The 15,054-nt window shown below is 37.8% G+C and overlaps 1 protein-coding gene across 2 annotated transcripts in view; it reads left to right on the top strand.

Annotated features, from left to right (window-relative positions):
* Positions 1-1,282: 1,282 nt before the first annotated feature.
* NSRP1 (nuclear speckle splicing regulatory protein 1) overlaps positions 1,283-15,054 on the top strand; it is a 29,775-nt gene continuing 16,003 nt past the window's right edge. The window contains exons 1-3 of one of the 2 annotated variants that reach the window (XM_072430767.1): positions 1,283-1,393; positions 4,823-4,860; positions 8,242-8,329. In XM_072430767.1, the coding sequence (XP_072286868.1) occupies positions 4,841-4,860; positions 8,242-8,329 (108 nt within the window). In that variant the 5' untranslated portion in view covers positions 1,283-1,393; positions 4,823-4,840. Of the gene's footprint in view, positions 1,394-1,425; positions 1,639-4,822; positions 4,861-8,241; positions 8,330-15,054 lie in introns of those variants that run through there. The other variant, XM_072430774.1, reaches the window with a different exon arrangement.

The raw sequence follows: 15,054 nt of genomic DNA, 5'->3' as shown, positions 1-15,054 counted from the left end.
TTTAGCATACCTGGAATAGGATTTTAAAAAATCATTTGTTAGTTATCAAATGTTTATAATCCTGGACCATATCTATTCCCGGTTTGCTGCATCACTTAGATTCATCCATGACAGTCTTTTTCAGTCTCAGATTTAATAAATCAGGCCCCCTACGTCATGCACAGTGGACAGCACTGCACATACAGGTAGTCCCTAGGTTAAGAACATCCGACATACAGACGCCTCCTAGATACAAACAGGGCTTCCCTTGTGCAAGATGGAGGCTTGGAGGAGGCGGTTTGCATGACTTGTAGAAGAAATCTTTTGCTAAACACAGCTGATGTTGTGGGTGATCTTAGGGGAGTGAGCTTTTTCTGCAACCTCTTGCAACCCTTTAATGACCAGGACAAACTCTGCAGTTGTTTCTTTTTGCATTTCAAAGCACAGCTTGCTCCAGAATTTAATGAACGTCTAGGCTCCACAAAGATTTTTTTTTTTTTGCTTTGTTTGTGATTAGCTCACAGTGAGGATTTTATACAGTACTGACACCATGCTGCCTAATAATATGTTGGGACAAACATCTGTCCTAATTGCATCTATTAAAATGATGTACCTGTTCCAACATACAAATTCAACTTAAGGACAAACCTACAGTCCCTATCTTGTATGTAACCCAAGGAAAAAGTAGAAAAAAAGTCACATGCACCAAACTACACGGATGGCGGTTGGTGCTCTGTAGCATACGCATTAACCCAATATGGCACTACCTGCAGGCACTTCCCTGTCCACAACTAACCCTGAGAGCAAACCCTTTATCTACCGAATAGGTGCGTTGAGGTAGAAATTACCAGATTGAGTTAACATACATGCTATAGCACGCAGGCACACGAGTATGGCTGACCTAAGGGAGACTTCAAAAACTGACTTGAACTTTAATTCTCTGATTTTGACTTGGTATATTTTTTTAAATATTTGTGGTATGAGACTGTTGTGCATGACATTATATATATATATATATATATATATATATATATATATAATATATGTAAAGAATATCATTTGCACATACAGTGTATATTAAGTCAAAATCAGAGAATTAAGGTTCATGTGGCTGCTGCCATACATATCCTGTAGCACACTGTCGGGTGCACAGCCATCCTAAAGCGCATGCGCATTTTGTCCGTACTCGCAATACTCTCTCTCTCCGTACTAGGCGACGTATCCAGCACGTGTACGTCAGAAGCGATGCAGACGTACTACGCACTCGCTCGCCCGCGCCATATTTGCGTAGCCCTGGGGTGAGATGAGAGAAAACTGAGCACGCGCCTGCGCTGGCGCCATTTTATTGGAGATTAACATGGCGGTGCTGCTGTGAGGTAAAATTCAGGAGTAAAGACGAAGCCGAGGGAAAGAGGTATTCTCTAATTATTTTCCTTGTACGTCTTTATCTCGCCTTTATGAACTCCTCTATTCCAGCACATAGTATTTCACGTCTTTTCAGCCACTTGTAAAACGTCTTCCAGTCATATTGCTTTCTGTGCCGTAGCCACTAACATTTTATAAACATTGGCAGTGACATTTCCTGCTGAGTTTGTGTCAGAAGCAGTATTACCTCCCAAAGTGAACCTGTCAACAACTTTCAAAAAGGCACTGGAAAAAGCAAGTATTTTGCATTCTATCTTGCAGTTTTTTTTAATTATTTTTATAAATATGAATTTATCTGCCAAGGTAAGTTTGAGGGGGGAATACCGCGCATGACACCTCTGCCCCTGCTGACCTCACATCCAAGATGGCGGCGCACAGCGCGGTGTCAGGGCTTTGGGATGTCTGCACAATGAAGGCAGATAATATTCATAATGTGCACATATATTTTGTTGTAATGAATGGTCCAGTGACAGTCTCTTTAGTGAAACTATTTAACCATTTATGACTTGTATAGATATTTTTCAGAAGGTAAAAAATAATTTCAGATTATTTGCAATCTCCTGTGCTCTGCCGCCTGGTAAGAGTAAGTAACGGATTGATGAGAAGAAACTCTTGGCAGGTGATCCATGTAATATACACTTATGGAATCCTGCCTGCTGCACCAATATATGAATCATTGTCAAGGATAGAAGGCAGAAAACCCTCATCATCATTATTTCTAGGAACAGAATCCCTTATACTAATTTGTTACTAATAATTATTAAAGAGGAACTAAACTGAAAAGTGCTTAAAAAAAAATCAAAAAACAAAACAAATACACTTACCTTTAATCCTGCTGTGTAATCTGATCCATTCGGAGGTCTCTTATATTGGGTCCCGCGTCATCCCGGCATCTGTCTCCGAGTTGGCGCCATTTTCGCCTCTTCTTCCTACGTCACCCAATGCGTGAGATTGAGTGACGTAGGTTGGGAAAAACTTGTCTACCCTGTTATGTAAAGTGAAGTTTAGGTACGCTTTAAATGGACTTAAGCTAGGTACACACGTGCAATAATTGTCGTTAGAAAATGAACGACTACCGTTTATGTACAATTACTTTGAACGATCGTATTGTGTACAATTCTGTACATGCTGTAACAATACGATCATTCAAATAGAATCCACCAATAATGTACACACGCTAGATTCGATTGTTTAATGATGCAGTAACTGACACGTACAGGAGAAAGTGTACTGCAGAAGCATCCACGATCACTGAACGACCGTACACACAATAGATTGCGAACAATCGTCGCCCAATCAGATCCGCCAGGATGGTCGTTCGTTTCCAGCCACAATCCTCGTTCATCGGCGTCGTTGTGCACTTTTTTTGTTAACGATTATCGGACAAACGGTCGTTAGTTTTTTCCAACGATTATTATTGCATGTGTGTACACAGCTTTAGTTTTCCGTTCGCCTGAAGCCTGCACTGAACACAAGTGTGTCGCACTCCAATCCCTGCTGTGATTGTTTGATTCATGGAGAGCAGGAGATAAGCTTCTGATTGCTAAGTCAACAAACCAGGCAGAATCTGCTGAACAGGTGAGCTGACAGGCTGTGTACACTCGTTTGATTGTTGTCGTTGGAAAGGATCTTTCATGATTGTTGTCAATGACAAAGGACTGAAAGATGAATGAATAAGCGCCATTCTGTTCTATAGAGGGGGGAGAGAGTGTGCGACACCCCGCTGCACTCTCTCCCCTTCACTTTTATTGCGGTTGTTAATCCTTTGCCATCTGTGGATCTGCCAGGACGGATCCATGAATGACTTTGGATGGCCACTGTACACATGTCAGATCCTTGAGCCCCGAGGCTCATATCGGCCAAGAATCATCTGACGTGTGTACATAGCCTAAGCAACAAAATTTCTTTCCCCAACATGTGGAGGGCATGACTTAAAGCGTACCTAAACCCAGAATTTTTTCTTTACATAGAAGGGTAGACAACCCTTTTATTCCAAGTAATACAGCAGCACCGCCCGGCGATCAGGAATGAATGGGAACGCAGAGCCTCCCAGGATACCTACATTACGCATCCCGGGAGGCTCTTGGCTGCTTTTTCTGCACATGCCCAAGCATCTCAATAGAAAAAAATTTACAATCTCATGCATGCGCAGTGAGATCAGCAAACTTTTTCCCAATCTACATCACGCCTGCACAGTGCGAGATCGTCTGACGTAGGAAGATTTCTGCACCTGGTGATGGAAGAAACCTCCCGACGGATAGACTGATCTGCAGGATTAAAGTGTAAAGGTAAGTGTGATTTTTTTTGTTTTGGATGTACTTTAACATGTGCAGAAGGAGCAGCCAGGAGCATCTCGGGAGGCTCTGCCCTCACATTTAGTCTTGATTGCCATGGCGACCAAGACAGAAAGGGGATGTGCTTAATCGCTTTAGTAATATTTTTATGTTGTATAAAAGGGTTGTCTACTCTTATGTACACAGTACTCAACCCAGGAATTTTTTTGAGCGGGGTGGGAAGAAATTGTAGGCGGGGGCATTCCCTGTATTGTGACCAAACTCTTCAGTAGCCACATAAAAACAGCCGGGTGGTTACTGAAAAGTGCCGGGTGGTGCGCCGAGCTAAAAGGGGCTGGGGAGAACACTGTGTATAGTACAAATTTGAGTTTAGGTCCGCTTTTATCATAATGGCTGCCACTAACGCTTCTGTACAGTGAAATAAGGAGTCTTGTATAGCCTGTCTATATCAAGCTGTACGTAGATGTTAAACAATGACAGCAGGATTGTTATTCATTGTCTTTCACTGGCGATCTTATGATTTAGAGGTAGTGAAAAAAATTCTGCAGGGTTCCAGAAGTGTTCTTTGCTGAATCTAAAGGTTGATATCTTTTAACCAGATTGCTGCAGTAAGTACTCCTTGGCTTTTCTCCTGCTTAACATTGAGTGTACAGTGTCCTCCCCAGCTCCTTTTATATGGGTGCACAACCCAGCACTTTTCTGTAATCACCCGGCTGTTATTGGGTAGTTACTGAATAGTTAGGTGACAATACAGGGGCGGCCACCGGCCTACAGCTTCTTCCCATCCAATTTATATAAATTCCTGGGGAGAATACTAGTGTAGTATTATGGTGATGAGGTCTGAATAAATATTGTAATGTTATTATTACTATGGTAAGTCTATATGGAGGGTCAAGTAAATGTATTACTTATGCTGTTGCAAGGAACATTTTTATTGTAAGAAACATTGAAGCTGACATTGCCAACGCTTCATTAATAAAAACTAATCTTTGTTCAAAAAGGACCTTCCTTCTGTTCACCCAGTTTTAACTAAAGAACCAGAAGAGAGTGTAAGAGATTAGACTGCAAAAGAATACAAAACATGTCTCATGAGTTTTTTTTCTTTTTTTTTTTTTTCCCTCCAGACATAAGAAGTGATCGGGATGGCTGCTCCAGGAAAACCGTAAGTAGTGACAGAGCACAGTTTATGTTACACATTTTGTTTCCTTGGGGCTAGTGTTATATGGTATTTACCTATTTGCATAACTGATATATTTACCTTAAAAAAAAAAAAAAAAAAAAAGTCATAGGATGCAATGTTGCAGGGTCCTCAGGTAACACTGCTACAGTTGAAGTGCATGTATCAAAAAAAAAAAAAAAAAAAAAAAAAAAAATTGTCATAGGATGCATATGGAGCTTGGTCAAATCTTGTGGGGCATTTATGCTGACGTCAATGTTTTTTTTTTTTTTTAATTGTACAGTTTACATTCAAAAATCTAGCAACCTCTGTGCCTAAGAAATGCCAGATTTTTAAAAATTCCAGATTTTTGAAAGTTATACTTACCTCCACACACAGGCCAGCACCCGCGGACGTCTGGCACAGTTCCAGGGAGCACGCAGCAGGGACGTCTCACCGTGTATTTAGTGTAGCAAGCAAAGGCCAAACAGTGTACTACAGTCTCTGTATTGAAAATGCTATCGGAAATTCATGTTGGAAAACTGCAGGAACAAGATTTTACATTGTCAACTCTGTTTATTGAATTTTTTCCATCAAATACAGTAACAATAAAAGGGAAGAGAAAACAAAATGAAAACCAACAAGAAAGGAGATTAAGATAAAATAAAAACAATGACAGCAACAATAAGTGACATCTCGTACAACTGTAAGCTTAATATACATAGGAGAATCAAAGCAATAAATTGTAAAGCAGTTCGGACTTCAGTGTCTGTGACATGGAACAAACCTGTAGATGTGCTGGAAATATGGGGAGGTCTTTCCAGTGGGCACAACAACAGCATTACCCTAACGACCTGTTCTCACATTCTCCAGAATACAAAAAAAATAGCAATCTTTTGCAGCTGTGCTAGTTGGCCTGGATTAATCCTAAAAATAAATACAAGCAAAACACATTTCCTTTACACTGTTTAAATGTGAATCAAGCAAGGTTATGACACTGATTTGCCTAAAAATTCTACAGGTCTTGAGACATTTACCACCCACAACAAAGTTTATCCCTCTAGTTTCTGACCTTTGGCAGTGGAATATCATTTACTCAGTGCAGATTTATATGCAGACTATACATCAGTCAGTGTTTTGTTATACCATAAGCAGACCCTAAACCCTGATATACTCACTAAATAGAAAGAGTGGGTTTAAAAATTGGGTCAAATAAATCGATTAAAGATAGAAACTTTGGATTTAATATAGCAGAATACAAAAGAAGATATGACCTGGGCTTTGAAGTTTGGTGATAAGCACTGGAGTGATGGTGAACAGCAGAAAGGGCTTGTTCTTTTTAAAGTAAATATTCTCACTCTTGTTTAACTTTTTTAAGTGTCAAGAAGTTTCATGTAATGTTTGAACCATTACATTTAGAAAATTGACACTAACTTAAAGGAGATTTCAACATTATCAACAATAAAATAGTTTTCTAAAACCAGAATGAAAAAAAGTTCTACAGCTTCTTGCCTGTCATAATGTACAGTTGCCACTTATATTTGTGTGGCCATAGTCCTATCCTAAAGCAACATCCATTGCATGATTCCACTATTACAACACACATCATGGTAAATCGTTATACAACAACTGGTGCATATAATTGTAATTCTTGATTGTATCAACACACCTTATTTAATACCACCTATAGTTTACCATTATTGTTGCAATCCAAAGAATACTGCTTGTAAACATAAGCTTGAAAAGTAGTTCTCCATAACAACAATGGAATAATCACTGGGCTCTATGCAGCTGCTATATGTGTCTGTTTGTTGTATCCAAGAATATATTAATGCTCTTTGAAATTGCAAATATAAATCTTTATAAACACACTACATCTTGAACTCCAAGTCTGGTGCTTTTAATTCCTTTGAGGCACATTAGATGAGAAATGTTTCCTGTGTAAAACAAATATTTCTATGTGATGCTGGAAATACTTGTTCTGTATTTCTGTAGTGACCAAGGGTCCGGCAATTCTAGTAAAAATTAACAATGGCGAAGAAGCACTGGTCTAAATAACAACACTGGGGAACACATTTTTTGTTTGGTTAGATCTTACACTTGTTTTTTTTTTTTTTTTTTTTTTTTACTAATTTTGGGGTGGTAAATCCAGAAATGACTCGATGAATAGTCGCCTTTTGGTTGAAATTTTCACAAAAGTAACAGTCACTGAAATGATTTCCTGGCTCTCGCCAAACCATAGGTATACCAAGTGGCATCTTATCACGTGTTCCCTTTTGTCCACATCCGTAAACCCTCAACACACTGTTTTAGGCACCTTATGAGGGGCCCAAGATTTATGTGGATCACCAAGTTTAACTTTGAAATATGCCAAATAGGCTTGCTCTACAAATGTGCTGATGTTCGCCCTTTGACTGGGAGAGGTAAAACTGCCACAAATATACCAAAATGAATCGGGGTTGTTTAGGCACTTATGACGAGAAACAGCAGAGCCAGACATATTCTGAAAGAAAGGAAATACGTGTGTAGGTAGAAAAATAAATTTTGCTTATTCACTATGTAGAGCAGCACACAACCTCTGATCACACTGTCTTGCGTGTAAATAAATAGCCTGTTCAAATCCACGCTTTAGTAATCGCATTAATATAAGCAGTAGAGAAAAAACCTGACGTGATAGAAAAAAACTAACTGCACTTTCAGAATCAGCATACTTATTTTAGTGTAAATAAGCTTAAAAATTGAAGTCAATTCAAAATTGTTCCCCAGTGTAAAAAAGTAACAATAATAATAGCATAGATATTTAGAATGATTTCACAGCAGGTGTGTCAGTTTAGCTGTATCCAGGCATATACACCCCTCTGGAGACTCCCGATGAAGAAATGCACCAGGAAGGCTTAATATCATTGTTCTCCTTTAATTTCATGGTAGTGATCCAGTCTTACAAGATGCCTAACTTACTATGCTGATTTATTATGATGAGACCACAGCCTGACCCTATCGTTTGGTCATATAGATAGATATTTGAAACACCCCAAAAATTACCCTGGCAAATCCCTGGCTGGAACGAAGATGAGTTGCACAAATGGTGTTTACTTAATAAATGTATATTTCTCAATTTTAATTTTAAATTCTAATATTTATTTTGTATGTAATAGTACACTACAAAAGGAGTTAATGCTGATGGAAATCACTGCTTGCTCACATTGCAAGGAAATTGGGGAAATATTGCTCAATAATTGCATAGACTATAAAGTATACTGTTGTTCAGCATTATTTTTCCAGGAAAATGCCTTGAAAAGTGGAAACATTGATTGTGAAATGTGGCTTATTCATGTTCTAGTTTAAAACTATTGCCAAATATTTACATTATTATCATCTATTTTACAGATATGGACTTTTTTTTCCCAAGAAGCTGCAACCGAAAAATACTTTTATGCCAAAACACTCAGCATTTGCAGAAGACTCTGATGATGAGGTGAGTGTTGATTATTAGCATGCTGTCTCATAAAATTGCAGTATTTCATCCCTGTTTCCCTATCTCATGTTTATTACAGCCTACTTTATATTACAGCCCATGAAACAAAATAACAGGCAAACTTTTAAGTTAAAACTAAACCTCCTACTCCTAGAATATCTACTTTCTAAAATAATTGGTTTCACATTTTGTGCAGTTGGTAATCTGAATCTGCCAGTTTTGTGACACCTTTAGCAGACAGTAAATGCGGGTCCTGGATCTCTGTCCAACTGTGCTATCGTAGTTCTGAACAAAATACCAGACCTAAAAACCATGTGAATTTGACTTCTGAGTCCAACCTACAAGCCAAAATGCTGTAGCTTTTAGGTTTGACACACACAGACAGATCTTCCACTAGTTTTGTGGTAGACCTACCAATCCTGTTTTCCAATTTTTCACTCTGTTTTACTGTTCCAAATGCATTGCATAAATGTACCTTAAAAACCTGTGTTCTATGAGTAGCTTTAAACACCTTTACAGCTTATCAGTTTGGAGTAAGCCCTAAATATTCACCCTAGGAATTTACGTCACATTTAGCCGTGCAGGGCAATACCCAATATAAATTTCCTGAATATTTATGTACATTAAAGGGACGTGAATCTACTTCACCCACATTTTGAAATCGTACCAACAAAAAAAAAAAAATCCCATAGGTACCCTCTCACTGTTTCCATTATGGTGCATTTCAGTACTTTGACAGTGAAAGTAGTAACTCTCATTCACGCATTTAACTTCTCTGATGAATCACAGAGTACCAGGCAGTGACTGGCCAAGGAAAAAAGGGGATACAAATAATAGGAATATTTAGGCAGGGCAGCTGCACTGTGTTTCTTCATAGCACAGTGAGCCTTGTTGCCATAGCACAGTTGCCATTTCTTATGTATTTACTGAACATTATTGCTTTTACATGGGAGTGGACAAAACCCTTTAAAAAAATAGCTATAGGGATGCAATAGATTACACTTAATGAGACATTGTGGGTCCTGTTGTACTGTAGATATCCACTTACCATCTACTATAACAGATCAAGTTAAAATTCTGGTTCATCTGCTTCATTTACCAACCATAGCTACCAGGGTTTGACAGCCTAAAATCTGGAAGTGCTTAGTGCAGAGTTCTTCTGTGTTTACTGCACAGAGGAGGGGTTGGTGAATAAAGTTCCATAAATCCTCCTCTATTAGCCATCCTATAACATTTTCACCATTTCTGGGCTCTCGGGTGCTGCTGGAGTTCCTCAGAACTATGGAGGAGACACATTAGTGCCCTGCAAAAGTGAGTAGGCTGCCCAGGTCACTTCTACATTAAGGCCAGACCTTAAAATATAAAAACTGTTTATCAGTTATTGTAATAACTAGTAAGTCATGAATATTAAGGTCCTAAACTTTCGGTTGTGTTGTCCCTAAAAATTGTTTTCATACAGTACCAGTAAAGGTAATAATATTGTTACACAGTATTTTTTTGGCCCGACATTATGTAGCGCAAGTCCATAGTCATGTCTCTAGCTGTTCCTTAAAAGGGCTCACAATCGAATGTCCCCACCATAGTCGTACAGTTAGGTCCATAAATATTTGGACAGAGAAAACTTTTTTCTAATTTTAGTTCTGTACATTACCACAATTAATTTTAAATGAAACCATTGAAAGCATTTGAACTGCAGACTTTTAGCTTTAATTTACTGGGTTGAACAAAAAAAATTGCATAAAAATACTCTGTTCTAGCTTTCTAATGGTTGCTTCTATGTGTTCTATCTTTCCAGGGCCTCTGTATTGTGTTACAATTTTCCAGTGCCCCAGAATTTGAAAAGATAGTCAAAGTATAGAATTTATGCAGCCAATCTTATAAGATTCCCCTGTGGATAGCAAATAGTTACTGATCCTAAGAACTGCAGGTCCATGACCCCCAAACCCCCCCCCCCCACCACCAACTTGGCATGATGATGGATGGTGCTGGCATTCACTATGTGGAAAGCGAAAGAAAGCTTTCCTATACGCACTAGGTGATTTTCACCTGAATTGCTTCACCCATAGCTTAGGAGATAACTAAATGACTGACAGGGGATGTCCATTTGTATTTGCAATGGCGGTCTATAGAGCAGGGTTACTCCCAATAGTCATCTCCCCTCCACTCTTCATAGAACTAAACAGCACTGTGTGTACAGAGCTAAACTGTTCTAGTGTTGCTGGAAACTATCACAGTAACATAAATTTGATGTGTGTATGCAGTTTTATTAGGTGTTTTAGAAAACACTAAAGCCCTTATAATCAGCATGCAGGCCAGGGAACTAGTATTTTTAAAAGCAGTGGCAGCCTCCGTACTTTCCTATGACAGGTTTCCTTTAATGGTTTGGATGATTGCTGTCAACACACTTGGCATGCTGTGATAAATCCTACAGCTGTATCATGCTAATTCATGTAGGGGAACTGATTTGAGCTAAATCAGAGGATTAGTTCGAGGGACTTGTGTGTCTTTTCAAGATAATATTTTCTGGCAGTATGAGGAGTGATTGTAATCTGACATTTGCAGTACCATTTATTCTTCACTTTTAAAAGTAGGAGGTTTACGGAGGAGAGAAAAGGGCAATTTTTAAAGACCCTGAGCTGTGAAGGATACGGTTTTGTCATAACAAAGGTGATGAATGATTTGGCCTTTTGAAGGCACTTGGAAGTTTCTTAAAACCACAGAGCCAAGAGGTAATGTTTATATCAAGTAAAAACCCAACATATGACGTTCTTAGCACACTTTGCTTAGGAACTCGATGTTACTGCAGTAAGCCTAGTTAATTGTTTTATATCTCTGACAGCATATGTAAGGCTGTACGTTTACAGGAATGTCTGTTCTGAACACAGTTTACTCCCAAGTGTAATAATTACAAGAAATGAAAAAAGGGTTAAGAAAGACCTCAAGTTCTCAAATTTATGTTTTTGAAACCTAATTCTGGACAGGTATAAGTCATTTACCCTACTGAAAACAATACTTACTGGGACAGTTTGGCAAGGCACTACCCCTTCTCAACACATACCTAACCTATTTCTTATATGTGGTTTATTTTTCCCATTTTGCTATCAAGTAGATAGTCGTTCATAAGTCTAATCACTTCTGCCCACACAATTGCTACTCAGGTAGGTAATGTAAAACCGTGTTAGACGATGTGTGTTTGTCTTTGCAAATCTTTAAATCTATTAACTGTGTTAGGCAACGTTTACATATTTTATTAATCATTATTCAATTCAATATCACTAATTCACCATACCTAACAGATATTTTCACAATAACGTATATTTCTTACACTTTTTGTCCACAATAATACATTCAATGATAAAACAAATTGAGTAGCAACTTTGCCATTCCAGAAGCTTTCTTGTTGCTTGATTAGCTCTACAACTGAATACAATAGTAATAATAGTAAGTAATAAAGAAACAATGTGTGACTATCAAATATTGCTGCACAAAATTGTTATATGACTGAATAAAACTGCTAAGCCTGCAACTGATATAGACCATTTACAGAATGCTTTCACAATCATTTAAAATACTTGAGGTGGTCTGTAACATTACCTTGCTGTATTCCCTTTAATGAAAGCACTTACATTCGGAAGGGGTTTGCATTAACCTCCTGGGCAGTTCATTTCTGTCTGGATTTATATAAAAAATTTTGGATTTGTATAAAAGCGGTACATTGTCTGAAAATTTATTTTATGTTGTAGGCCTATAATTCTTAGGTATAACTCACCGAAACATGTCCAATACTTAATAAATTTAATAAAAAAACTTTAAATAAAAAAAAACACAAAAATCTGTTAAAACAAGAGTACATAAAAATACTGAAACCTGTAATATAACTGTACAGTAGCGCATATAGTTCAGTGATGTACTGGACTGTCTGGGAGAATGCAGCTGGGCAATTCCAGCTTGTCCTCCTCGCTCTGTTCTGTTCCATTGTCATTTTAAACGATCACTAATGATTGCTTCCAACCACTATAATTGTGAGTATGGAGGTTAGGATTGTGACCCTTATTCAGTGCAACCGATCCTGTGCCTGAAATCTTTAGGCGGTGTCCATCTGTCACAAGAAATGCTTTTAACACCAACCCTCTCATCTTTTTAAATGTATGTAAACAAAAACCTCCGGTGCAGATTTTAGTGTGTTCTGAATAAAATAACCTGTGCTTGAAGGAAAGCTCTTTTTTCTTTTGAAGTTTGTATCCTGGAACAATTAGACAGGCAATCCTTGACTGAGGATGCCAGATGCCAGTGGATGCTTGATACTACAGACACGCTGGCATTAGGCATTTAGAAACTATTTGTATCTGAGGTTTCTGTTTATATATTTGTGACAAAAAAGACAAGGCTGATAAAAGTTAAAAGTTTGCCTATTAAACTGCAGGTATTCTTTAATATGATTTGAAATGAAGAAGCCAGTATAAGTGCTGCACCATATTTTTTTTTACACTTTACAATTTTTATGGCATACGTAGAGCAAAAATACATATATATTTTTTTTCAACTGGTAATCTCAGTAACTAACTGACTGTCTCAGGTTTACTTACTGTACTGTTTTTAAGGAGAAGCAGCATTGTTTCTATAGAATAAATGTTCTAAGACTACAAAACAACTTCCCATTTTATCCATCTTCATAACATAAGGTGGTGTTATTTGTTGATCTGGGCATAGCTGGTGATAGTGTTTGGGATTTCATTGCATCATTGTTGTCTCACTCTGTAAAGTTATAAACTCACTGATTACTGTTAAGATCAGCCAGTATTTACTTGCATTTATGAATCAGAAAAAAATAATATTTTAGTGATCTTTTTAACAGATAGACCAAAAATGAGTGAATAAGAGATATTCATTCTTATAATTTACATACACTTTAATTCTAGCATGGAACGGCATGGACAAAACTGCGCCTGCTCACTATTGAATTGCATGACTTTTGTAGAAATTCCTTATTAAAATGTGTAAAGCATAGGAATAACATAGGAGGTAATAAGACCACCTGCTCACGTTACCTTTAACTGATTAAATGCTTGATGCTATCCAATTTTTTTTTTTTTCCTGTTTGCTTGCTTAATATCACATTTTTTATTAGGCGAGTTTTAATTCCAGGGATTTCGATGATAAGGGGCAGCATACAGAGACATTCATTTCCTGAGGCTTATCAGTGAGAAAAGCATCTCTGTCTCAGGCCCTGTATTTATAACAAAGCTCTAATAAAGTCCAGCCAGAGGACGGCTCACACTGTACAGTGATCACCCAGCTGATATATTGTCCATAATTATACCTGGCAGAAGCGCTATTATTTTGCTTTGCAACCAAATATTGTTCGTGTCTTGTTAGGGTGCTTCTGTTACTACATAATATGTTTTGGTTCAAACTAAAAAAGAAAATCTGTTCCAGGAATTGGTAATATCTTGAAAAGTTTGCTCACCTTAAATAGCTAAGAATCTATATTAATAATTTAAAAAATATAGAACTAGATGCCCCTCCTTTTCCTCCCTTCTGTTACATATATAGTTCTAGTTTAAAGACCTCACTTCATTCATAAGCCACTGCCTGTGCTAGCTCTGGCAACTCATTCATACTGTCCACTAAGCTGGCAGACCACAGTGTACTGCACATGTACAGCCTTTTCTCTATGAACAATTACCCTTCTTACACACTGATCAATGTTCAACACTGGTACAATCATTTAAGTATTGGCTTTTACTATGCTAATATGACTTTACTGTACTCATCAAGTCAATGCAAAGGAGTGTGGTGCTCTCTAAAGCAAATACCCCTTTATGCACCTGTGCAAAAATACAGTAAAATAGAATAGAATAGAATCATTCTTTCCAATTATGCTGTATAACGGCCATCATCCATTTAAAGGATGATTTATTAGGCTAAGTGCCAGGGAAGCAATGTCTTAAGTATTTATTAAAAGGTAATTCTTTTTAAACATACATCAATCTGCCTTTACTTAAGCTTCCAATAATTCTCTGTGACGCAGCAGGCAGAGGAAATGTTAATGCTATAGATCAAGCAGAATCCAACAACAGTGGTCAGATGACAGATGTAGAGAGCTGCTTCTTTTTTAATGTCTGGTCAGACTGGGTTAATGAGCAGTATTGTTTAAAGTGATTGTCATCATACTGAGCATCTGAAAAAAAACTTTTTTGCCCTTTTCTCTTGTAACTGATCACTCATTTGTTCCATCTGATCAGGCACTGCAGCCTCTGCCAGTCTCTTTGGCATTAAACTTCCAGTAGTGCCAAATGCCCATGTCCTCCGCCGACTTATTCTTATCCTGCCAGTATGTTACTCCAAAGCACAGTGACATGGGTTGGAGAAAGGAACCATGGCTGAGGACACAGGTAGCTGATACTCTCAAAATTGCTAACTGTTAAAGAAATTGACAGAGGCTACAATATTAAAAAAAAGAGGGGAGGTCGGAGTCACAGGTTGCCAGAAAACCCAGAATAACCTTGTCTTTTACAGGGAACTCTTTGTGCTAGATAATTTAAGGGTTACAGGTCTATCTGAACAGAATTATAAATATTTTATAGTTCTCCTATAAAAGCAGTTTTTCTTCTTTTTTATATGTTAACCATTTGTACATTTTTTTTTTCTTGACCTTAGAACTGTTTTTCTTTTGTTAATGTTGTTCAGTTATATAGTAATTGAACATTCAGGCATTCAGGTGT

This window comes from Pyxicephalus adspersus, chromosome 1 (assembly GCF_032062135.1).
Source record: "Pyxicephalus adspersus chromosome 1, UCB_Pads_2.0, whole genome shotgun sequence".
Taxonomy (NCBI): domain Eukaryota; kingdom Metazoa; phylum Chordata; class Amphibia; order Anura; family Pyxicephalidae; genus Pyxicephalus; species Pyxicephalus adspersus.
Note: the sequence above shows the minus strand (reverse complement) of the source record. Positions and strands in the feature narration are given on the sequence as shown.